At 39.0% G+C, this 24,171-nt stretch overlaps 1 protein-coding gene across 1 annotated transcript in view; it reads right to left on the bottom strand.

The window, feature by feature from the left end:
- Window positions 1–9,496: 9,496 nt before the first annotated feature.
- The window catches only part of ARHGAP26 (Rho GTPase activating protein 26), a 247,694-nt gene continuing 233,019 nt past the window's right edge, over window positions 9,497–24,171 (bottom strand). The window contains exons 22-23 of the mRNA XM_032210266.1: window positions 19,289–19,380; window positions 9,497–11,431 (exon numbers count right to left, since the gene is read on the bottom strand). Coding sequence (XP_032066157.1) covers window positions 11,343–11,431; window positions 19,289–19,380 — 181 coding nt within the window. The 3' untranslated portion in view covers window positions 9,497–11,342. The remainder of the gene's footprint in view (window positions 11,432–19,288; window positions 19,381–24,171) is intronic.

Raw genomic sequence — 24,171 nt, forward strand, 5'->3', positions numbered from 1 at the left:
GTAAAGTGGGACAAAACTCCCTTAACAAATGTCTTACTTAAATTTTGGGCTTAGTTATGGCCCTTAAGTCAAGGACTAACACTATTAGATGTATTCACTACCTTGAATATAACAATAATAATATCGGGATAAAAATTTGCAAACATGAGGCACTTCTGAATGTTTTTGGTAGCTAGAAATTCATGGAAAGTCTCTGCACGTAGCAGCAAGCTACAGAATGTCCCTTAAACTTTGTGCCAAGGAATCTATCTGGCCTTACCCGACCTTGTCGGTGAGCCACAGCCAAAACCGTTTGGGGCAAAGGGGCAATGGGGTGCTCAGGGTACTGAAGGGTCATGAATACAGGCAAAACAATTGCACAGCTGCTACTGGCATGGCATCTGAAAGGCCTTGGTGGGTCCCGTCTTTTCTGAGTAAATCTGAAGGTGTCAAGGCTTTCAAATAGTTCCTTGTTTCCATAGTTGCTTTGTTTATGGAAGATCATTTCTCAAGTATCCCTCTCTTCCTGCTAAGTAAAGAAATCAATTCCTAATGTGAACTAAGAATGAGAGTGTATAGGTATATGTCCATATGTGTGTTTCAAAACATTCAAAATGGCCACCATAACCATGGCATACTTAAAAATGGCCAGGCTATGATGACCTATTCATGGCTGCCATCTTGATTTTTACATACACACCCCTCAGACTCTTGAGCAAAAAATATTAGCAAGCCTATCAATCCTATCAAAGTACTAAAAGGGTCTTCAGGGGGGAAAAAAAGGAGCAAAGTCCTAAATGAGATGTGCAGGCAGCCTTTTAGCCATGGATAAAAAAAAAATCAATCCATTAAGTTTGACTCACTCTGGCCCAAATTGTTGGAAATGACGATCTAGACTCAGGGCAGTGATGGGTTTCAAAAATTGTTCGAACCTACTCTGTGGGTGTGGCCTCCTTTGTGGGAATGGCTTGACAATGTGACCGGATGGGAGTGGCTTGCCGCCCATGTGACTGGATATGAAGATGCCGACGACACTTGTCAGAACCACCTTAAATTACTTCACACACAGCACTGGCATGCATAAGAATATGATGTAAACTTGTTTTTTAAAAGGCATCTTTGGTTAGTGTTAAAACAACTTCAACACATGCAATGTTCTGATTGCACCACAAACACAGTAGTCATCCTTACCTTTCACAGAGGCACTGAGTTTTATAAATATGAGCATGATAGTGTAGAATAATCATATCCAAGGACCAGTGGTGGGTTTCAAAAATTTTTGGAACCTCTTCTGTAGGTGTGGCCTGCTTTCCGGGTCCACTGGTGGAACCTCTTCTAACCAGTTCGGTAGATTTGACGAACCGGTTCTACCGAATAGGTGCAAACTGGTAACAACCCACCTCTGACTCAGGGCATCCTGCAGATAGGCAAGCCAAGCAAAATGTCCCAGCCAGCTAAATCGTAGGGCACCCCAGCTGTGTTGCATCAGCTTCCATGACTTTTGCTTTTTTTCAAGAGAAACAGCAAGCCAAAGAACAGGGAGCGGCTGGCTAGACTACTGGACTTTGGCAGGGTTAATTTTAGCCCCGGCATTATCTCTGGAAAATCAACAAGGAGAACTCGTGCTCTGCTCTCTCCATTCCCAGAATCTCAACCTCGCTGCATTACCTACGGAGGGACCTTGTGCACTGCATCTTTCTTGGCAAGGCTGCTCTGTGCTGAAAAATCTCTTTGCAAGCCACGTAATGGAGGCACCGCGAATCGAATGGGTGCCAGATATTATTCCCCCATGAATAGCATGCCATGCTTCTCCTCAAACTGCATGGATACATACCGGCCTCCTCCTGCCACAGCAGCACAATCGAAGAACAGTGTTTAACTTCCCAGAAAGCTAGCTCTTCCACCCCTCCCCCGCACTCCAATTCTCACTCAAGTAATAATGGATGATCTCCATCAGCAGAACCTGAGCCTATCGTGTTTGTCAGGGAATCACAAATGGCCCAGTATTTCGTTGCCCTCGGAGTTCAGCAACTCTGGATCGATGCAGTATTAAGAGAGGCTGCGCAGGCAGAGTGTGGAAAGGTCACCCACCGTCTGAGTGACTTCTACTAAAGGCATAGCTCTGACACTGAGCCAGCTGTTTTTTCAGATGAGCAACTAATACAGCGGGATAAACCAAGATGGAAATTTGGCCAAGATTCAAGGGGAAAAAATCATCCATAGTTCTTTTAGGAAGCTCCTCAGAGGACTACCTAATATGCAGCCTTGAGGAGGTCTACGGATATGGCTAAAAGCAGGTGCAAATGTCCCCAGCAACTTAAAATCTCCCAGTCTTGCATGAAGTCAGGTCTTGAGGTCTTGGGATAACGTCCAATGTTTTGTTCCTTCCAAAACAGTTCCATTACGGCTCTGCAAAGTGATTCTCTTGAATCCACACAATATGCAAGAATCAAGTATTTCCCCACCCCAGAACAGGAAAAGGAAAAAAATAATTCAAACCATAATTCTGTGTCTCTCTCTGTATATATAGTCGAAGTCCATATACTAAGCTTTTTTCAGAGATATTTCTGGAAGGAAAAATGTCATCAGGTTTATTTTCCTTTGTAATATTTCATTAGCTGGATAAATAAACTATGTCAGAAACAGAAAAGCTGCCAGACATCGCCTCTTATGAGGAGTGAAAGGGCTTCTCAGGAGAAGTGAGGTAATTTCTAACATAAGATACACAGGTCCCATAAATCTTGTGCAGACAGTGTTACATGCCCATTCGGCCTCGGATTCTTCGGAGCAATTGAAATAATGGATGCAGGAAAAAGGCTCAGAGTAGTAATAATGCTAAGGTTATGTTTGCCCTTGGAGAAGGCTGGCTCTGAGGTCAGCAGAGTTCATAGAAAATGCCAACTTCCATTTGCAAAAAGACAGCTAAAAGCCTCAACACTCACCATCAGCTTCTCAGGAGGCAACTGTGATACCATCAATTAGTGTTTCTCATGGCTGGCTGGGGAATTCTGGGAACTGAAGTCCACACATCTTAAAGTTGCCAAGGTTGAGAAACACTGAAAGCTTCCATAGCAATATGTTTCTCCAAAAATTTCCAAATTTCACAAGTTTCTATTTAGGTTCCCACCAGATTCCTCCCCCCTCCCCAAAACTAGCTTCTCTTGACAGACCAAATTTTTATCATCACATTAATGTGAAATAAGTATTTTCTGCAGGAATGCCTGTGACACCCTAAATATTATTAGGACAATACTATCCCTCACCATTTCTTTCTGTCCACTTTCCCAATGCTGCCTTATGTGTGCCTGTGTGTGTGTGTATCCTTTTCAGAATTATATTCCATGCATTTATTTAAGTACAAGTACTCCTCAATTTACAACCACAATTCAGTCTAAAATTTCTGTTGTTAAGCAAGACAATTGTCAAGTGAGTTTTGCCCCATTTATAAGACTTTCTTGCCCCATTTGTTAAGTGAATCACCGCAATTGTTCAATTAGTAACATGGTTGTTAAGTGAATCTGCCTTCCCTGTTGACTTTGCTTGTCAGATCGTGAAATGTGATCACATGACTCCAGGACACTGCAACCGTCATAAAAACATGTCAGTCGCCAAGCATCTAAAATTTGATCATGTGACCATGAGGATGCTGCACTGGTCCCAAGGAAAGGTCACAGGTCACTTTTTTCAATGTGGTTGTAACTTCAAATCTTCACTAAATGTCTGGTTGCATATTGAGGACTATCTGTAGACTATAATTCACTTTTAAAAAAAAAATAAGTCTTTAAGATGCTGGAAGACTAATCTTTATTGTATCTTTTAAAAATCATTATTGGCTGAATGGATCATAGGAAATTTTTACTCTTTTTCTGTCTTAGCCATAAGCCATCAAGATTTTTGGCTGATTTCATAGCAGCTCTAGACTTCTCTGGATTCACAATTTATTTTTAGTTCAACAGTATAATTAAAGGACACACCATAAAACAAATTTCCTTTTGGCAGCGGTAAAGTTCTGCAGACCTTCTAGATGGCATGTTTTCCCATTGGAGAGAAGTTACTGAATCTCTCCTCTTGGTTCCTGTGGAAATAAATACCAGCTTGGTTGGGGGATTCTATTTATTTATTTTTGAAATGGATGAGCAAAAATAGCTGCTCCAGTTTTTATTTTTAATAGTCCTTTTATGTGGCAAAGGGATTTTGGCTTTCCCAGTAGAATCGAAGCCACGGGAGTGCAATAAATTCTAGATCCTGTGACGTAGAAAGTATGCATTTTGTTTGGAATGTATTGTCTCTTCTATATGAAGTCTATTGTCAGGTGCAACCTATGACGATAGATGCTGCTGAAAGAACCCAGACTGCAAAATTGATCATGTAATATTATGTCATCTTTAAATATCTCAGATTTTTTTTAGTACAAAAGGAATGCCAACTTGGCACCTGCCAACTTCACCTCATTATACACATTTAAGTTAGCTGTATTTGAGGAAGCTTGTTATAGAACAAAAATTATGCAGAATCTAGCCAGACCTAAAGGAGAAGACAGCGTTTTTCTTGCCTGTACACCGTTCCTCCTTGGTAAGATTTGCAAAAAATACCTCAGTTCTATTTTTCTCTTCACCATGAGCTGTGGTGGCGTAGTGGTTAGAATGCAGTATTGCAGGCTGGCTCTGCCCACAGCCTGTAGTTCGATCCTAATCAGCTGAAGATTGATTCAGCCTTCCATGGTCAGTGTAATGATGACCCAGATTGTTGGGGGCAATATGCTGACTCTGTAAATCGCTTACAGAGGCCTGTAACACACTTTGAAGCAGTATATAAGTCTAAGTGCTAGTGAGTCTACTTAGCTTCACAAAGATTTGTGGCCTAACAAGCTTTTTTCTTCATTTTGCTTTAATCATTCTGTTGGGGGAACTCTGTTCATTGTATAATTTTTTTAAAAAAGGAATGAAAAAATAAATGATGCTTTTATAAACACAGAAATGTATCATAAATTAACGCAGTGATGCTGTTTACAAATGTGCTAAAAACTATCACCTCTGTATTAGAAACTGTATATTATCCTCACTAGGTATTATTATTTTTTAAATATTAACTGAAAATGAAGAAAAAGATTTGCAAAACAGCATCCATTACTTTAATTAAGAATTATGAAACATGCTATTTAAGCTATCAAGTATAATTGTGCACTGTAATTATTTGATATAAATCTTGTATGCTTTAAATTACCAATTTGTTATTCAACCAGCTTAATTTTCTCTGGATTCCCCCCTCCCCCATCTAAAGCTGCAAGATAATGAAACTTAAGTAAAATTAGTCATACTGCTATAGATAAATATTTACCCCAGAGGAAACTGCCACAAAGAACCATAAAATTCCTCCTCGATTTGCAAAACAAAAGAAAACATCTCAGCAACTTATTTATCAAGCTGTGTTGATTTGGGCATTATAGGAGGATAAATTCAGAAATGCATCTCCATCTGGAAAGGTGAACAGGCAAGGCTGCCATGAAAACATCTGCTTGGAAAAAAACAAAAGATGTCTGGACGTTTTATTGATTAGGCATTCATTTGTCCCAATTCAAATCTTTATTATGACTCAGATGGGCAGAGATGCTCTGGTTGAACTTTTGATTGGGTCCAGATGTCCTGCTATTAAATAAACAACCCCCTCAATTGATTACTGATTATAATTACTTGACACGATTCCTTTCCATGTCTTTGGAACAGGAAAAAGAATGAGGCTTATACAAGTCCTTTCCTGCTTTCACAGATCAGACTAGAAAGAGTGGAAGACCTTGAATCTGCTAACTAATTAAAAAGAAAAAACCCCAAAGCTACAGAATTCTCATAATCTTGTATAATCAGCAGGATTGAAAACAGTGAATAGGAGAGACGGGAAATTGTTCAGTAATACCCGCCGGTGGGTTCCTAACGACGTTGCTACCAGTTCGCTGAGCACGTGCGCCAATGGTAGGTATCAAAAATTGTTCGAACCTACTCTGTGGGTGTGGCCTCCTTTGTGGGAGTGGCTTGCCGCCCATGTGACCAGATGGGAGTGGCTTGCCACCCATGTGGCCGGATATGAAGATGCCGACGACACTTGTCAGAACCACCTTAAATTACCTCACACACAGCACTGGCATGCATAAGAATATGATGTAAACTTGTTTTTTAAAAGACATCTTTGGTTTGCGTTAAAACAACTTCAACACACGCAATGTTCTGATTGCACCACAAACGCAGTAGTCATCCTTACCTTTCACAGAGGCACTGAGTTTTATAAATATGAGCATGATAGTGTAGAATAATCATATCCAAGGACCAGTGGTGGATTTCAAAATTTTTTGGAACCTCTTCTGTAGGTGTGGCCTGCTTTCCAGGTCCACTGGACCTGCTTTCCGGGTCCACTGGTGGAACCTCTTCTAACTGGTTCAGTAGATTTGGCGAACCGGTTCTACCGAATAGGTGCGAACTGGTAGGAACCCACCTCTGGTGTGCGCACTTGAAAGAAATTTGCTCAGAAAGCAAGGAAAACAGCAGCAATTCAATCTGCCACCCCTGACCAGCTGGGCTTCAGAAGCTGAAATAAAGGTAGGTGTATCCCAGGGGCAGGCAGGCCCACTTTCAAAGCAACAGAGAACCAGTTCGCTCTCTGCTTGATGACAGAACTACAGGTTCAGGAGAACCGGTGCGGACTGACAGAAACCCACCACTGAACCAGTCCTGCTCCTAGTTTCAAATATGTAAACATGCAAAGGAGATAGAGAAGAATTCACAGGGGTATTAGCAGTGGGGGTTTCTACTGGTTCGCACTGGTTCTTCTGAACCAGTAGCTCTGCCAGTAGGAACCCACCAATGGACTGTCCAGTTGTAAAATCCATGGGGGTGGTGTGGGTGGTGGAAGAGAATGCGCCTCAAAGGGGACACAATCCTTACTAGTCCCTCACGTTGAAGTCTAGACTTCAAGATGTACAAAAGAAGTGTTATAAATTCTGAGATTATTGAGCCAATAACTATGGAGGCATACTCTTCCTGAGGATAGCAGTCGCTTAAAAAAAAAATCTGATGGTTGAACAATGTCTAAGTTAAAACTTTACACAGGTCCTTGAAAAAGAGCCTGAAAAATTGTAGAAGTATTTGTTTACTTAGTGGAACAAGCCTTGATCAACTTCCGTTACTAGGCTGTAGGTGTCAAAATAATGCAGTCCCTGAGTTATCTAGATACATTAAGGTGCCTTTTTGGGGCAGTGTATCTTTTCAGTTAAGTATTTTCAAAGTATGTCTTTACATAACAATTATACAGTTCAATATCAAAGTACTGTTACCAGAAAGCATATTTCTCATTATTAACTTACGCCATCCAGGTACAAGCAGGATACCTTGCATTTATACCAGTTCTTGTCATACAGTGAGCAAAGAGCATGTAAAGCTTCAAGGCAGCTTTCAATAGTAAACAGAAATAGAATTTATTTGGGCATAGGCTAACGGTTGATAAGAGGCAGGTTTTAAAACACTGCTAGTTTTGCTTTCAGAATGTTTCACCTCTTTCTGTTTCAGTGTAACATGTCATGCAGAGAGAAAAGAAGAAATTGCATATCTCTAGTTTAGTAGTTTAGTTTGAGTAGATATGTAAAGTTTCTGTGGTAGATAGCCCCAACTTTATGAACTAACACAGTTCACAAAGCAGGGGGTGAAGTTCAAAATATTACACAGTAGGTGAGTTTTGAAACCTTAATAATGGAAAAATATTCCCTTATTAAGAGTATAAGTATTATACTTAGCATCACCTCGAACTGCAAGATGGGTCATAAACAAATTTAATAATAAATAAAACAAAAAATACATTACATTTGTCATTAAAAATGAATCTTGAATTATAATGTGCAGTGGTAGTATATGATAGTGCTTTATATATACTTAGTTTATTAGTTGATATTATTTAAGTTGCATACATACTGCAGCTTCTGAGGGAGAGAAACTTATTTGCTCTGAAAAAAATAAACTTTCTGTCGTTAAATTGCTTTTAGTCCCATTGGGCAGTGCCTCAAATGGGAGAAATAAGTATAAGTGGTAGTTAGGTCACACTTAGCTATATACATTTGAAAGTATCGTATTTTTGGAGTATAAGACCCACCAGAGTATAAAATGCAGCAAGGTTTTGAAGAGGAAAATAAAAAAAAAAGTTTTTGCATTCTGCAAACCTCCCAAAAATGGCTTGTTTTTTGCAAAAATGGACCCGTTTCCCCCCCTCCCCAAAAGACATGAATAGCCTTTAGGGAGCTTGTAGAGTGCTCTTGGGGGGGGGGGAATCCCATTTTTCACAAAAACAGGCCCATTTTTCGTAAAAAAGGGGGGGGGGGCATGGCTAGCCTTTAGGAAGCTTATAGTGTGCTCCTGGGGGCTGGGGGTAAAACTGAGCAAAAAAACAGGCCTTTTTTGCTCATTTCTGCCATTTCCAGCCTCCAGGAGCTCTCTAAAAACTTCCTACAGGCAATGCATGGCCATTTCGGTGAAGGGGCGGGGTTTCGGGAGGCAAACATGCTGTATTCAGTGTATAAGATACACCCATATTTCCAGCCTCTTTTTTGAGGGAAAAAGGTGCGTCATACTCCAAAAATATGGTAAAGGGGTTTGTTTGGAGATACGTTCTGGAAGAGAAATGAGAGGACGTCCATTCCACTTAGAGCTTTGTAATGGAATTTAAAATCATTTCTCCATTCTGTAGAAGTAAAAACACATGAATTGGAAAGATTTCTGAAAAAAAAAATCAGAAATATTCTTATAACTACATTCCACAAAAATGCTTGAAACAAGCCAATTCCAAATAATGGATTATAAATCTTTTTAATATACTTTGGATTGTCAAAATATTAAATGAGGATGGAAACTACTAATCTGCTCGTGGAAAGTGTGTAAGCTCTAGACTCACTCTTAATTGTTCCCATCATGTGTGTAAGTGAATGTGCGTATTTTATAAAGTGATAGGCAACTTCCCCAAAAAAGTGATATGTGGATGATGACGATGGCAATGATACATATATGATTCTACCATTAGGAATCTGAAATGTCTATTACTGTTTATTTTATTCACATATTGTTTATGTTTTTATATTGCACCCCCCCTTTCCCTATGAATGTAAGCCGCCCTGAGTCCCCTCAGGGAAAAGGGCGGCCTATAAATCCCAAATAAATGGGGGAAAAAAATGAAATGAAATGAAATGCATCCCCGAAAATGTAAAAATTCAAACCGTCATGAAAACTGCATACAATATGCATGTCAGTTGCTTAATAAACACAAGACCTTTGAAATGAACTAAGCATCCGAGGAGGTGATACCTGTTATTCTCTTTCAAAAACATTCAAGAAATAATCCTTAAAACAGATTAAAGATGTGCAAAATTTAACACCAGCTGCTGTACTAAAAAGGTATCAGATGAAATTGAGTAGGGAAGCTACTCAACTTTTGGCATATACATCTCCTGTTAAATACTTTTCAAATGTCCACACTTCCATTAAAAATCTGAATATATAAAAATCTTTTACTTCAACATATTTCAAATTGTCATATTTACACTTCAATTTTAAAACAAAGGTCAGTGAAAAATACAGCTATGTTACCACTGAACAATTTAGGATTAAATTAAAAAGCACATTTTAAACCAGAAACCTGTCTATGGCCATGAATGTATGAAAACACAGCAGAGCAAGGCAGGGGGGGGAAAAGCATAAAATTTCAAGTTAAACACTTCTATTTAAAAGAAAATACAAACACAGTATCAGAAATGTTTGGCTTTCAAATAACACGATTCTCCTTAAGTGTAAAATCTACAGCTATGAAAAATAATGTACAATACATCTGGAGAACAACTTCAGATAAAGGTTAGTGTGCTTTAAATAGATATTTCACCAAGACAGCCTTTACTGAAAGACATCAATTACGAAGAGTTGAAAAACTTAAAACTGTAAGAGTGAGTGAGTGCGCACAAAAGTTTTAACATTGTTACTAGGCTACATAATAAATACAAGCTTTGAAGAGAATTGAGTGTACAGGGCAACTGCAGGCTGTTCAGGCCAGTTTATTAAATAAACAGGAGCTAACACTTCAGAAAACAGTAGTGAAGTAACCAAGATCCCCAAAAATGAGAAATACTCCAGAAAATGTGGGTGCTTGTTTCTACAACTTGTGCTGGTGGCAACAGAGAGAACATAGGTCACTTGCGTTTAAGTGCTAATATAAACAAGCTGCTATTTCACCTCTAGGAAGGATAGGCCTGCCTGAAAAACATTGCAGGGATTTCAGCCAGACCTTTAAAAAAGTTTTTGATTAAAAGAGTGAGAAAGTTTTCATGTGCTTTGGTCCAAAATATGACTTGATTTATAATGCTGATGATTCTTTGGGGCGGGGGAAGAAAAACACTACACAAGCTGTATAGAAGTTGAGTCATGGCAACTGGGCTTCTTTGTTGGTTTGAAACATTTTGCTGCTTCCAGACAACTCCACCTGGACGACTAGAATCTTCATCGATGTATCCAAGCTGTGGAAAAATATTCAAATCTGGTTCCATGTCTTGCTTTGATATGTACGTGTATTGCTGTGTGTTGTTTTTGGTCTACATGCAATGATGCATTTCTCATTATAGGAATTATTTATATGCTGAGGATGGAGTGAACCCTATCAAGGACAGCCAGTCTCTGCAAAAGAAAGCCATTAGTGGCTTGATCAATACGAACATATATTTTTTTACTTGCTAAAGATAAAAGGGACAGACATGCTTTCTTCCCAGGAAATTGAATGTTTGTTTTTGCCAGGCAGTGGAAAACTACATCTTTGTCCTTCTGATCTTTCCTGGACGCCGATATATATATATATAGGACATCAAAAAGCTAGTTCTGCCTGTTTTTCTTTTCTTCTCTTTCTTCTTTCTTTCTTTTTTTTTTTTGGCAGGGGGGGGAGGAGAATGTGTATCTGTGTGTATGTAGAATTCCAGTTAAATTGTCTCCAGTAATCATGCTCAATTTAAGCTACTACATTTACACATATCCTATTAATATCTTGTCTAGGACAAAACATAATTTGAAATGTGGCATTAACACTTCTCACAGCAGAACACTTCCCAGTGAAGCCCTTCATCTTCACTAGTTTTCTTCTCCAGCTTTTGTCGGCTGCATTTTTGTGCAAACAACACATTATATAAAGAGAAACATACTTTTTTTTTTTAAAATTTACATGAACATTCTTCTGAACAGGTATCAGAGTCCTTCACCTTGCTTTTCACAGTTGTAAACAGCAAATGATCTACAATACTCTTAATCGGTTGTCATGGATACCATGTAAAGCTCAGCAGGGTTGTTTATGAACATGTCCAGTTATAAGAACTCCACATAGTTCTCAGGAATCAATCCTATTTTCCCATTCAAGGTTCCTTCCAACCAGCCAGGTTCTTGAGATGGATGAACTGGAAAGATACATGCAGGTTATTAATCTGAGAATTCACAACAAAATTGGAATTTTTTCCAATATATATGTCAGTTTCTCGTTCTGCGTTGCTGAGGAAAGAAGTAGGGATAGAGACGCAACATCATTTTGTCCTGATGATGCCCCTCGGAGCTTTGTACATTGGGGGTCTACAATCCAGGTCAGTCCTGTGTGGATATGTTCCTTCTCAGTTCTCAAAAAGACCTGGGTATTCTGGTGATTTGCATTTGCAAATCTGCATTCATCTGCACTTCTAATTCACACATGACACTGATCTGCCTTTCAGAATGACCCTAGAGGCCAAAGCATACCTAACAGGCAGGCAAGCTTACAGCAGTTTTCCAGATGTTGTGAAGTACTTTTTGTCCACCAGTGGCATGCTCCATCTACTGGCTGGCTTCAGAATCTTAAAATCAAGCACATATCGAAGCCGATAGTGAAGAGCCACAGTTTCTCATTTCAAACCACCAATCAGGCTGTAACATGAACTCATATGTGCTGTTATAGTCTAAGGAGCAGTTTGTTTTCCATAGGAAACGTTTGTTTCTCCTCACCTCACCTCACCTCATGTGTGGTGTTTCAACATTACATTTTTACCTGAAAACAGGACAGAACAACATGTACAATTGATCTTCCCTCTCCTCCTCCAGTTTGTAACGCTTTCCCCTTAGCTTAACAGAATTATGTCCTAGAATTTGGTGGAGGCACAGCTTAGACACCCAGTTTTCTTTCATTTCTCATCATTGCTACTCAGAAGGATTCTTCTTCAAGGTGAATGCCCTGTCAGCAAGCTAGCAGTCTGAAAGGGCAAGAAGAGTCAAGGGCGAATAGATGCAGGTTTATTAATATATTGCTATATCCTGATGCTCCCAGGCATTATCAGAGTTTTATTTATTTATTTTTATAATCAATCTGCTTTTCCTAAGCAAATTAGTGCTATAAAAATGTAGCACATATGAAGAGCGCTAGGATGGGTGGGGAAGAAAAATATCATTGGTTTTCTGTAGAAGGGACGATAACGTTGTTATTGTTGTTAAGCCATAACCAGAAAAGGGTAGAAGCTGTGGGGAACAACTCCTGTGAACGGGTGCAAAGGACACTTGGCAACTGACTCACAAGCTCTCGTGGTCCTCATACTGTGACAAAAATATAGGTAGGGCCAAGACAGAATGTTGTTCTTTGAAAATGAGCATTTGATTTGAAAAGGTTAAGGGAATACACATAGTCCTCGACTTACGACCACAATTGAGCCCAAGATTTTTGTTGAGACATCTGTCCAAGTGAGTTTTCTCCCATTTTATGACCTTTCTCACCACAGTTGCTAAGTGAATCATTGTTAGTAACCCGATTGTTAAGTGCATCTGGCTTCCCCATTGACTTTGCCTGTCAGAAGGTTGCAAAAGGGGACCCCAGGACCTGGGGACACAGCAACGGTCATAAATATAAACCAGTTGCCAAGCCTCTGAATTTTCATCACGTGATCATGGGGGGGAGGGGGGTGCCGCAAAGATCATAACTGTGAAAAACGGTCAGACGTCACATTTTTCAATGCTGTTGTAACTTGGAACGGTCCCTAAGTGATCTGTTGTAAGTCGAGGACTACCTGTACAAAAGGATTGCAATTTCATCTATACTGATTTGTTAAGACGTGGGAAATGGACAGGAGGTGATCTGGAACAGCGTGGTTGTGGAACTCTCTGCCATTGATTTGCTGTTCTTTCTCTCTTTCCATCTTTAGATGCATGAGGAAAATGTGCAAACACATGTTTCACTCTGAACCGAATTCGTGATTATAGCTAGAGTAAGGCTAGATGGAGAAGGAGGTGGTACAAGGTCTTCTCTCTTTCGGTGACTCAGTGTTTTGTTGATTTATAGTCCTATTTCTCAGGTAAGGAATGGAAGCGGAAGACTTCGTACTCCTGATTTCTATTTATCACTCGAAATCAGGCGACAACATCCTTTCATTTTACAGCTGAGCCACAAATGTATTAAATATTAAAGACATACTTCTTTTGTTCAGCATGGTGTGGCCTTTATATAATTTTTTGCTTTAAAAAATAGTTTGTCTCAACTACAGGAGGACATAGATTGAATGAGCTGTGAGCCAGATTCAAAGTTCTGACCACTACTTCCCCCACCTATGCACACAATCACATGACTGCATTTTGGTTGCTAGATACCAGGCCAATTTAGGGCTGTTTGCAGTGTTCTGTGGTCACATGAACAACATTTATGAAGTTTTTTTTACCATTTCTTGCCCATAATGCCCTATAGAGAACAATGGGTTTGCTTTCCAACTTCAGTGTTCACTTTCTCACTGCTGCAAGAATGGTCATAAAATCATGTATGTCACACGGTGACGCACTTAACAACCATCACACCAAAACTGTGACTTCAGTTGTGGTTGTAAATCAAGGAATAATAGCATCCCTCTTCAATACAGAGAGTGTCTGAATTATTCCTGAATACTCACAGTTACTTCTAATCCTTTGAAGCTAGTCCAGGCTTCCTGATTTGGAAGGGGCAACCATTTTGACTTCCATGCCCAGATTACTTTTCCTGTCAATTTAGGAAGTCCAAGCAGATGTCCTACCCGTCTTGTAGGACCCAATCTGAGTCAGTCACCAAGACCAAAGGTTTACTTTTCAAAGCCCCATCCTCAGCGAACTTCTCTCTCTCTCGCCAGAATGTGTGGAGCGTCACACATTCTGAAACCCATTCTGGAGAGAGAAAGAGGTTCCCTGAAGACAGGCTCCAGCATGAATCCGGAAGCTTAGAAAAATAAATCTCTGGTCCCAGTGATTGACTTAGATTAGATCTGCAACATTATCCTGGAACATGTATATGTATGTATGTTTCTGTGGGTGTTTGTGGGTGTCCTCGCAATATCCTTCTTATCTGCTGAAGAAAGACCAAGAAACTTAGGGAATAAACAATAAAGGGCCCAGAACAGAATAACAATCATACAGACATTCTAGATTAGAATTCTTCATTTCCCCACACTTTTCTACCGAAGAAGAGAAAAACTTCCACCTAGCTCTATGTTCTGCGGTCAAGAGCCATGGTGGCACAGTGGGTAGAATGCAGTATTGCGGGTTAATTCTGCCAACTGCCAGCAGTTCAGAAGTGCGATTCTCACTGGCTCAGGGTTGATTCAGCCTTCCATCCTTCTGAAATTGGTAAAATGAGGAGCCAGATTATTGGGGTGTAATATGCTTACTCCATAAACTTCTTAGGGAGGGCTGTAAAGCACGGTGAAGCAGTATATCAATCTACATCCTATTGCTATTGCCATCTCTTCTGTTTAATTTCTTCAAGGATTAATTTGGTCACTCCACTATCAATGGCAAATAACCCGCATCTCCTGTGTTTCTAGAACTTCACAGAATTACTCATGAACAAAGAGATTTCCCTTCACCTAGTCCACACAGCTTGCAACCTAAATTTTGAGGATGAAGAGCCCAAGAAGAATAAATTTAAGAAGAATCCTTTAATCACACACAGCTTTATGACTCTTAGTGTTTTGTTTCAGGAGGAAGTTCAAGCCGCAGGGAGAGTTCATCCTCTTAATTCATAGTTCCTCTAAAATATCTCATTTTTTGTAGCACTGAGGTTTAATTTCCCATTGTGGCTTATAACGTAAACTAAAATTCCTCCCTGTGTTATATTTCTTCCTACAACCTCCTTTCTTTCCTATCCTCCCTCCTAGTCTTTTTTTAGCTTTCTGTATTTATGTAGTTAACAAGCATTAGGAAATTATATTCCTGTTTATGAAAAACACTAAGGGCAACATGGTTACATAATCCTGGCCATTCATGTTACCCAAAGGAGGAGGAAACCAAAAAGGAAGGAAAGATTGTCAAGAAGCCACTGCTGTTTCTATGCAGATAATGTAAAACTCACTCTTGGGAGCAAAGAGGGCTTTATATACAAAAGTCTCTTACTGACCTGCTCATTAAAGAGACTTCCTATAGTTGTCTTTGATAAAGTCCTTCCTTTACTAATTTAAATTCTAAGAAGGCATTAGACACAAGGACATCTGGGAGACATGAATCAAGACATCAAGAGAAACACCCTTGGAAAGATGTGGAAATTAATGGAGCCATCTTTGTTTCTTGGGGTAGAGGCAGATCAGCGTCATGTTTCTTAGATTAAACTCTCTAAACCTAAGGCGAACAATATACATTAGCAAAATAAAAGCAATTACACTATGACACCTCAATCTGAATAGTTATTAAGAAATAATAGGTTATGAGTCAGAAGTCATTAAAAATAGAGATCAGGTGTTGATGAGTTAGCAACTATACCTGGTATTTTGTAAATTAAACACACTATCTATTCTTGATAAATTAGCTCTTGGATTTCTTTCAAAAATCTTTTGAATACTCCCAACTTTCAAGAGTCAGATAAGTCAATAACAGGCTAATCCTTAACTTTCTGGAAGAATTATTTCTTCTTTTTACAGATAATGCTTCCTGCAACATCTACACTTAATTTTAAAACCATGCATATTTTACTACCTTGCTATATAACAATCTACTAGCTCAGAACCAGAATAAGGCTAGTTCAGAATAGTTTGAGATCTATAAAACTAGAAAATATATGGGCTAGGAAAACATTTTAAAAACATTTGGTGCTTCCTTGTCTTAAATAGCAATAGCACTTACACTTATATACTGCTTCATAGTGCTTTACCACCCTCTCTAAGTGGTTTACAGAGTTAGCATATTACCCCCAACAATATAGGTACTCAATGTTACCAATCTCAGATGAATGAAAGACTGAGTCAACCTTGAGGTGGTGAGAATCGAACTGCTGGCAATTGACATAATTAGTCTGCATTCTAACCATTGCACACCATGGCGCTTAAACACTTTGGTAAGGCTCATTGGAGGAGCATTGGCTTCAATAATCAATACATTTTTCCTCAGATTCAAGTGATCCAGAGAACAGACTGGCAGCATTTAGAAGAAGGTAGAAAGATCACGTGGACAGGATTCTTCAGTCATTATTATGGTGCAAGCAAATGCAGAAATCAAAAGATTAGTCAAAATGAAAATCCTTGTGATAAGTCACACTGGAATTACGTAAAAGGCTATGATCTATTCTTGAGAGATACTTGGGCAGCTGTCATCGAAGATGGTGGCCAAGAAACTTCAAGCTAGATCTTAGGGAGAGAAATGTAATTCCTCTCACCTTCTTTACACAAGCAGCTAGCCTATTTCTACCTCTTTTTAGAGTAGGTCTTGTTTGGTTATGTCATAATGTCTCTTGTAATCTTGGGCTCAAGGAAATTCTGAACTGTAGGCTAATCAGGAAGGAAGATACAAAGAGACAATAAATACAATTGTGCTATTACCTCTTTGTCTCCTTATAATTATTTATAACTATATACAATAAATAAATATACACTGTAAATATACAATAAATATACATTGTAAATACACAATGTATAATTGTGGCAATAACACGGTGGATTCCAATTGCTTTTAACAGTTGAATAATAGAGGCAAGATGAGGAAGGTTTTCGTTTAATGATACAAAGAAAAAGGCGTCCAGTGAGGACAGAATTCTGTTTCTTAAGTCACATTTTGGACCCAGCAGTGAATTAGGACCAATTACTCTAATGTGTTAACAGGATCTCATTTCCATCCAGTCCATGAAGCAAACATTCTTTTAACATTTATGATGATTCTAATGGTAATCCCGCCCTCTCCCCAATGTATTTGTTAGACTTTTCGACACAGACACATATATTAATTTGTAGAAAAGTCTAACAAAGACATTGTGGGAGGGTAGTGTGTGTGTATATATACATACACACTCACATATACATACACACACACACACAAAATATGAAGTTAGCAAATGGAAAATATGATTTCATTTCAATAAATCCTTGATTATGAGATGATTACTTCCAATCTGCATCCTTTTCCTATTTTCTATCCTAATCTGTACTTTGTTCATATTTCATTCTATCTGATGCACTGTACATACGTACAAAAGGAAAGAAATTGAGGAAAAATCACACACACCCCAAAAAACCCCTACTGAACCTAGTAGTGTAAATATTAAACATTTTGTTTCAATATTGAACCTAGGTTATTTTCCATTCTTTTTAAAGGTAACCAAGTACTTCTTATAGCTAACCAAGCAAAACAAAGGAGCATTTCTTTCTGAGATTTAAACGTTGAACTATGTTAAGAGTGAAACAAAGAAACAGTATTTGTATCTTATAAAACCATTTTAAAGTATTAACAAGAGGAAAATCATGTGACCACTCAAGGAATTATAAATAGAAATACATAACATAAGCCATTCTCTCCCCACTCTCCGTGTGTTTGTGTGTGTGCTGTGTATGTATATCTGTACCAAGTATATTTCAGAAATGTGGATAGGCTTCCAAAAAACAATGGAGTTGGAGAGCCACATGCTCTCAATCCATCTCCTTTTCCTTGGTTTTAGTGTGTCCCTCTGGGAATTGTGCATTTATGGCTGATTGGGGAACTGAACTGAAGGAAGGGGTCAGACCAAAGACAAAACCAGGAATCTTACATTACTGCAAATTCAGCTCTGTCTTCATGAATTGCTGGCTAAAGCTCTGACCTCTACCAGCTGCTGCTTCTAACTTCTCACGGGGTTCATTTCATTTTCCTGACTAAAAATGCTTGCATTGCAAGCAAGAGATATATGCTTCATCCCATGCTTCATCTGCGGGTGCCTATCTCTATCACAATATGAGCAATGCAGCCCCATGTACACCTTCTTTCCACAAAAGTATATCTAGGATGGGAAATTGTGCAGAAAATCCCAGCCGTATTATAACACTCGAGGCTACACTAAAAAAGGGGGCTTGTGCATCCCATAGGTTACCCACCACTTCTTTTAAAGCATTCCCTCATGGCTGAGGCTGTTGACTGTGAGACCATTTGATTCAATAGGTGGTGAGCTCTATTTCATTGTCAGGGTTTGAACTAAGGCTAATTGTTTTGGCTGCTGTCATTTTATCCTACATTACGGATCCAGCATTCAACAGAGGGTCAGATTTTATGGCCTTCACAAATGTATAATTCCGTGAACATTATTAAATGTAAATTGCATTATGATCTCTGGTGTTGGAAAAGCTCCTCTAAAAATATGCATTTGGCTGGAGTTTCCAAATGTTCAGAGCTAGAAATGAGATGCTGCATATTATGGGAGGCCATACTGAATGCCTCCCTTCATCCCTAGAAGCTTTCTCTCTAGTGAGTTCAACTCAGCATTTATCCTTACAAAAGAAACCTAACTGGCTTTTGGTAACAAAAGTTCAGACTAAAAATAGCAGTGTCAGTGCTCGTGGTGTTTCTCAGAAAGCAAGAAATTATCACCAGTTCTGATAGGATCAAATCTTGGGTTACATTACGTGATGTGACGCATGTTACACATCTTCCATCCCTTAAAATTAAATGTCTATGAAGATTCTCAGTCATCCAGATAGATCATGGTTGTCTCAAAGGTGCTTTTTCAAGAGGCAACTGGACTTTCTGGTTTTTCTTTGAAGATGTTTTGCTTCTCATCTAAAAGAAGCTTCTCCAGCTCTGACTGGATGTTAGGAATGGAAGGATTTATACTCCTTGCTAGTGCATTCTTTTAGCGAGTTGTCTGCAAGGAGTATAAATCCTTTCATTCCTTACCATCCAGTCAGAGTTGAAGAAGCTTCTTGGATGAGAAGAAAAACATCTTCAAAAACCAGAAAGTCCAGTTGCCTCTTGAAAAAGCACCTTTGGAATCACTTAAAATCACTTTTCCATGATTTTCATTCCTCTGAAGGTAACATCTCTACTCTGATACTCACCATTATCAAATACGGTCCCTGCAGTGAAGGACAGCTCTGAGTGATGTTCTGCTTTACAAGCATACAAGGCTCTAGCTTTGCGGAATGGAGAACTGTGAAAACAGTAATAATTTTAAAAATCAGAATGAAGATAAGCTGATAAATGTTTACGTGTGCAGACACAAACGTTTCTCAATATTTTTTTCTGGAAAATATTTGAAATGGTTGTCAAACCTGCCAAGTAGCAAAATGCAGAACTGAAGGGAAAACACCAGAGTAGAGAAAAATAAAGAATAGTTGAGATAACAAGCTAAAACTTAAAGAGGCAAATTACTTCCTCTTCAAACCTCATTTCACCATTTTGGAAATTCTTCTTAGATTTATCTGCAGTGTTTGAGATTGAGGCACTCATACTGTTGCTCAATAGAATGAGCAATAGCACCTCAGAGAATGTTAGAAGAAAATGTGAAAGGCAAATCAAAGAAAGAATACCGGGAACACAAACTCTACAAAACCAATTATTATTTGTTCTTTGGAGTAGGAATTGCTGATTAAAAACAAAAATTAGTCAGTGCAGTGGTGGGTTTCAAAATTTTTTAGAACCTCTTCTGTAGGTGTGGCCTGCTTTATGGGAGTGGCTTGCCGGCCATGTGACTGAGTGGGAGTGGCTTGGAAGTCATGTGACTGGGTGGGCATGGCCAACTTGTAAAATGTGGTGAAACTCACTTAACAACGCTCTTGCTTAGCAATCAGAATGTTGGCTCAGAAACTCTGGCATTTGAAGCACGCAAGTCTTAAAGCTGTCAAGTTACAAGACCCTTGCACCCCTAACCCTTTAGAAAAAAACCCCAGGGGTGTTCAAACTTGACAGCTTTAAGACTTGTGAACTTCAACTCCCAGAATTCCTCCTCTCGCTCTTCATCTTGATGATGTGCGGATGGGCGGGGGGGGGGAGGGAGCTGGAACCAGTTCTAAACGGCTCTGTAGATTTGTGGGACCTTTTCTATAGAAGAGGTTAGAACTGGCAGGAACCCACCCCTGAGTCAGTGGCTTGAATGAAACTAATGTAGCTTAAGTTTGGTACAAACAGCTTCTCAATGCTGCAAAGGCCTTGAATTGAAGACCTGGTAAACACAGATTTTTGGTCATTTCTTGAATTACCTTATCTTAATGATGAGGTCTGAGGTAGTCTTTTAGGTACCTTATTCATATCTGTTGTAGATTTTTAATTGCATCCCTTAACTGAAGCTGTTATGAAATGGAAGCCAGTATGGTTGTCCAGTGACCCATAGGTTGACTATTTATTTATTTAATAAAGTCCAATAACAGTTCTCAATACTTCATCTAAAAATACAAAACTTATAAAAACAGCATAAAAACAACATACAACAGTCCCTGTAGAAAACAAAGCACAGGTAGGATAAAAATCCGGAGTACCAATAGTAATATTGTAGGGGTAGGTACCTTCTGCGTTTTAGGATCAGTAAAAAACAACAACAACCAGTTGAGAAATAGACTACAGACTAGTAGTACTTGGCAAAGTAGTCATGAAGGCCTTGGAAAAGATATTCAGGGGCCTTGATGTGACTTTACCTACAAAGACCAGAATAGCATAAGCAATGTAAATAATTTTTACCTGAGCATTGTATGAAAACTATCATGAAAAATCCTGACTTTGATGGAACAGGATAGAAAGAGAATTGATGCTTTGGAAGTCGGGTGTTAGAATAGAATCCTTTACTGGCCTTATGTGTGATTGGACACATAAGGAATTTGTCTCTGGTGTATAAGCTCTCAGTGTACATACAAACAACAGGAGGAAATAGTAAAGATGGGAAAAGAGAAGATGAGAAGGATAGCAGCAATACTGCCTACTCTGTGGGTAAATATCTTTAGGACTAACACAGGCCTGTGGGAATTAGGTATTCAGCAGGGTAATGGCATGAGGGGGAGGACTGTCTTTCGGTCTAATTGTTTTGGCATGCAATGCCAGCAGCATCCTGAGGGGAGAGGTTGAAACAGTTTATGTCCAGGATATGAGAGGTCTTTAGATATTTTTCCAGCCCTCTTTCTGGTTCATGCAGCATACAGGTCCTCAGTGGAAGGCAGGCTGGTTGCAATTGGTGGTGGGTTGGAGAGGTCTCTAGATATTTTTCCAGCCCTCTTTCTGGTTCATGCAGCATACAGGTCCTCAGTGGAAGGCAGGCTGGTTGCAATTGGTGGTGGGTTGTATTTTTCTTTTTTCTTTTTCTTTTTTGAGAAAATTGTTAGAGAAGATTCTTGAGAACACCATGGAAAGGCATGAGAACAAACAAAGGGATCATTGGAAAAAAAAACCCTATGCAGAGTTCTTACTTGGGGCACAAATAATCAGACCCAAATTATCCTACTTTGGACATAAAATATTATGCAAAGACAGAGCTCTCTAGAGAAGATTCTGGTACTGGGAAAACTGGAAGGAAAGAGAAGAAGGAGCCAGACCAGCAGCAAAGTAGAACCTAAGTTAAGGTGGTGATGGATGTATCAATGAAAGACTTGAAGGACTGGGTTGGGGAGAAGAGAGAGAAACTCTATATATAGTATGCAGTTGCTAAAAATGACCATTGACCTGTTAGCACATAGTCAATCAATCACCAATAACAAGGCAATACATGAAGCATACAATCACAAAATCACATTAAAGATATAAAACATTAAAGTAGCTCCTAACAGATCTGGGTGGATAAAAAGTCCTTCACTCCACATACAAAAATACTATAAGGTAGGCCTTAAGATAATATCTGAGAAGTATATTTCCAAAATGGAATGGCACCCCCTAAAAAACTTTCCTTGGCAACTGCATAAATGCTCCCTGAATGAGGATAGCTGGGAAAGCCCTCAAAGGAAGATTTAAAAGTTTTCGGTGCCCAATATGAAAAGGAGTGCTACTTCATTAGGCAGGCCCCAAACAATTTATTGCATTAAGTTATTATCAGCATTAGGAATTTGGACTCCAATGCCATAGAACAGGAGTGCCAAACTCATAGCGTCACGGCGGCATCACGTGACTATCAGGATTTTCCCCCCTTCTCTAAACCAGGCGTGGGAGTTGCCAGTGTGTGATGCAACTGGCACATGGGCCGGGAGTTTGTTAGCCCTTCCATAGAATAATGCATCCATAAATCTAACTCTACAGCTAAGGTTTGGGACTGATAAATAAAAAAGGCATTACTAGAAAGGAAAACTTGACAAATCCATGATAAAAAATAGAAAATAACAAAAAAGAACAAAATTAGCTTGGTGAACTCTTTATGTTGGAGGTATAGACAAGGGAACAATTCAGTATGTGTTTTGTTACATCTCCAACAACTGGAAACATCAGGTGCAAAACCTGATGTTATTGCATTTTTTTCTTCAGACAGTGAAAATTCCAGCAGTCTTCTGCTGAAAGTGGAATGCCTAATCCATAAATCTGTTGATTAGTACCAATTTTGCCAACGGGAAAGTTGCATAAAGCGAAGTAAGTCTGGAATTTTCTCTGCTTTTTTCCTTAATGCATTATTCTTGGAGAATTAAAGAGGCCTATGAAAACTTGGCTTTTCATTTATGCCAAGGAAGACTAACTCAGAATTGAAGGCAGGAGACCACTATCAAAATATTTTAGTTTAGATTCTTGCAATGAGCAGGATGCTGGGCTGGACTTAGTAGCGTTATGACTCCTAATCATAGGATCCTAAGATGAAATGTTCAGACCTGCCTTCCTGTTCCTTCGGGATGGGTCCTAAGCCTCTCTAGAACAGAATTTTTGTTGACCAAGAGAGGAGAGAAAATAGTTTTTCCTTTTCTAAAAAACAAACAAACTTGAACTGTAATCTATGGCTTACAAAGGAGATGAGTTAGCAAATCAGGCACAATTATTCTAATTGATCCCAGGGCATAGAGGCTAAAAAAAGAAAAGAATGGGCTGTTACTCCTAGTTTCCATGGATTGGTGATGCTCCATCCCTTTGCCTATTTTTTTCTAGGAATTTCTTTAATTAGTTTTAGCTCTTTGCTTACTTAACCTCCCCCTCCCCCCTCTCATTGTAGAAAAGCCATACGTATTAGTGATTGTGTATGGAGACTGTGCTTCTTCTTCGCCTTTTTTTTTTTGGCTAATGGAAAAGATGGTATTTAAATTTGAGCTCCTTTACAGTCTTTGAAAATCCCCTGCTGAGAAATGTGTAAAGGCAAAACCAGATGACCTGGACGGCAGTATAATTAATATCAGAAAATACTAGGCCAGCTTTATCCTGAACCAAATGAGGAGATCTGCAACAGATGTTTGTGAAATCGTCCAACAATGCCGGCCTCTTAACTTTAGTAAACTGAACCTCAATTGTTCTATCAAGAGCTTTAAATAAAAGAAGGCAAAGATGATGGCATGGTTAAATAAAAGGAAACATCTTCTGGAAAAATTATTCACATGCGCAGTACGCTCTCTTCCCACTCACACAAAGGGACATGAATAGTGCTTTAAGAGTGTCTTGTTTGAGAGGATAGTTAGCAGTGGTTTTTTGATGCACCCTCAGAGTTTTGCTAGATATAGCCTGAAATGTAAATTTTCATATGAAATGCATTTGTGTATGTAAGCAGCGTCAGTGGAATAGGATGAATGTGAGGGATTAATTCTTCTTAATGAAGTCTTAATGACAATACTGTAAACCTATTATTTTTAGTGGCATGAAACGCCTCTCTGAAGGTAACTGGTGATTCTTTTTTCTCCCTTGCAAATACAGGCTTCAGAGAAGAAACGTTCACCAAGCCTGGGGGTAGTGAAAAAAAGGGTTTCACTTCCATTCTTTGTCTGCAAGAATTCTGATAATGATCATTATCTTTGCCAGCAAATTTCATGTGCACTTTAAAGAGCATGCCAAAGTGCAAAAG

The sequence above is a fragment of the Thamnophis elegans genome, chromosome 2 (assembly GCF_009769535.1).
Source record: "Thamnophis elegans isolate rThaEle1 chromosome 2, rThaEle1.pri, whole genome shotgun sequence".
NCBI classification, from domain to species: Eukaryota; Metazoa; Chordata; class Lepidosauria; order Squamata; family Colubridae; genus Thamnophis; species Thamnophis elegans.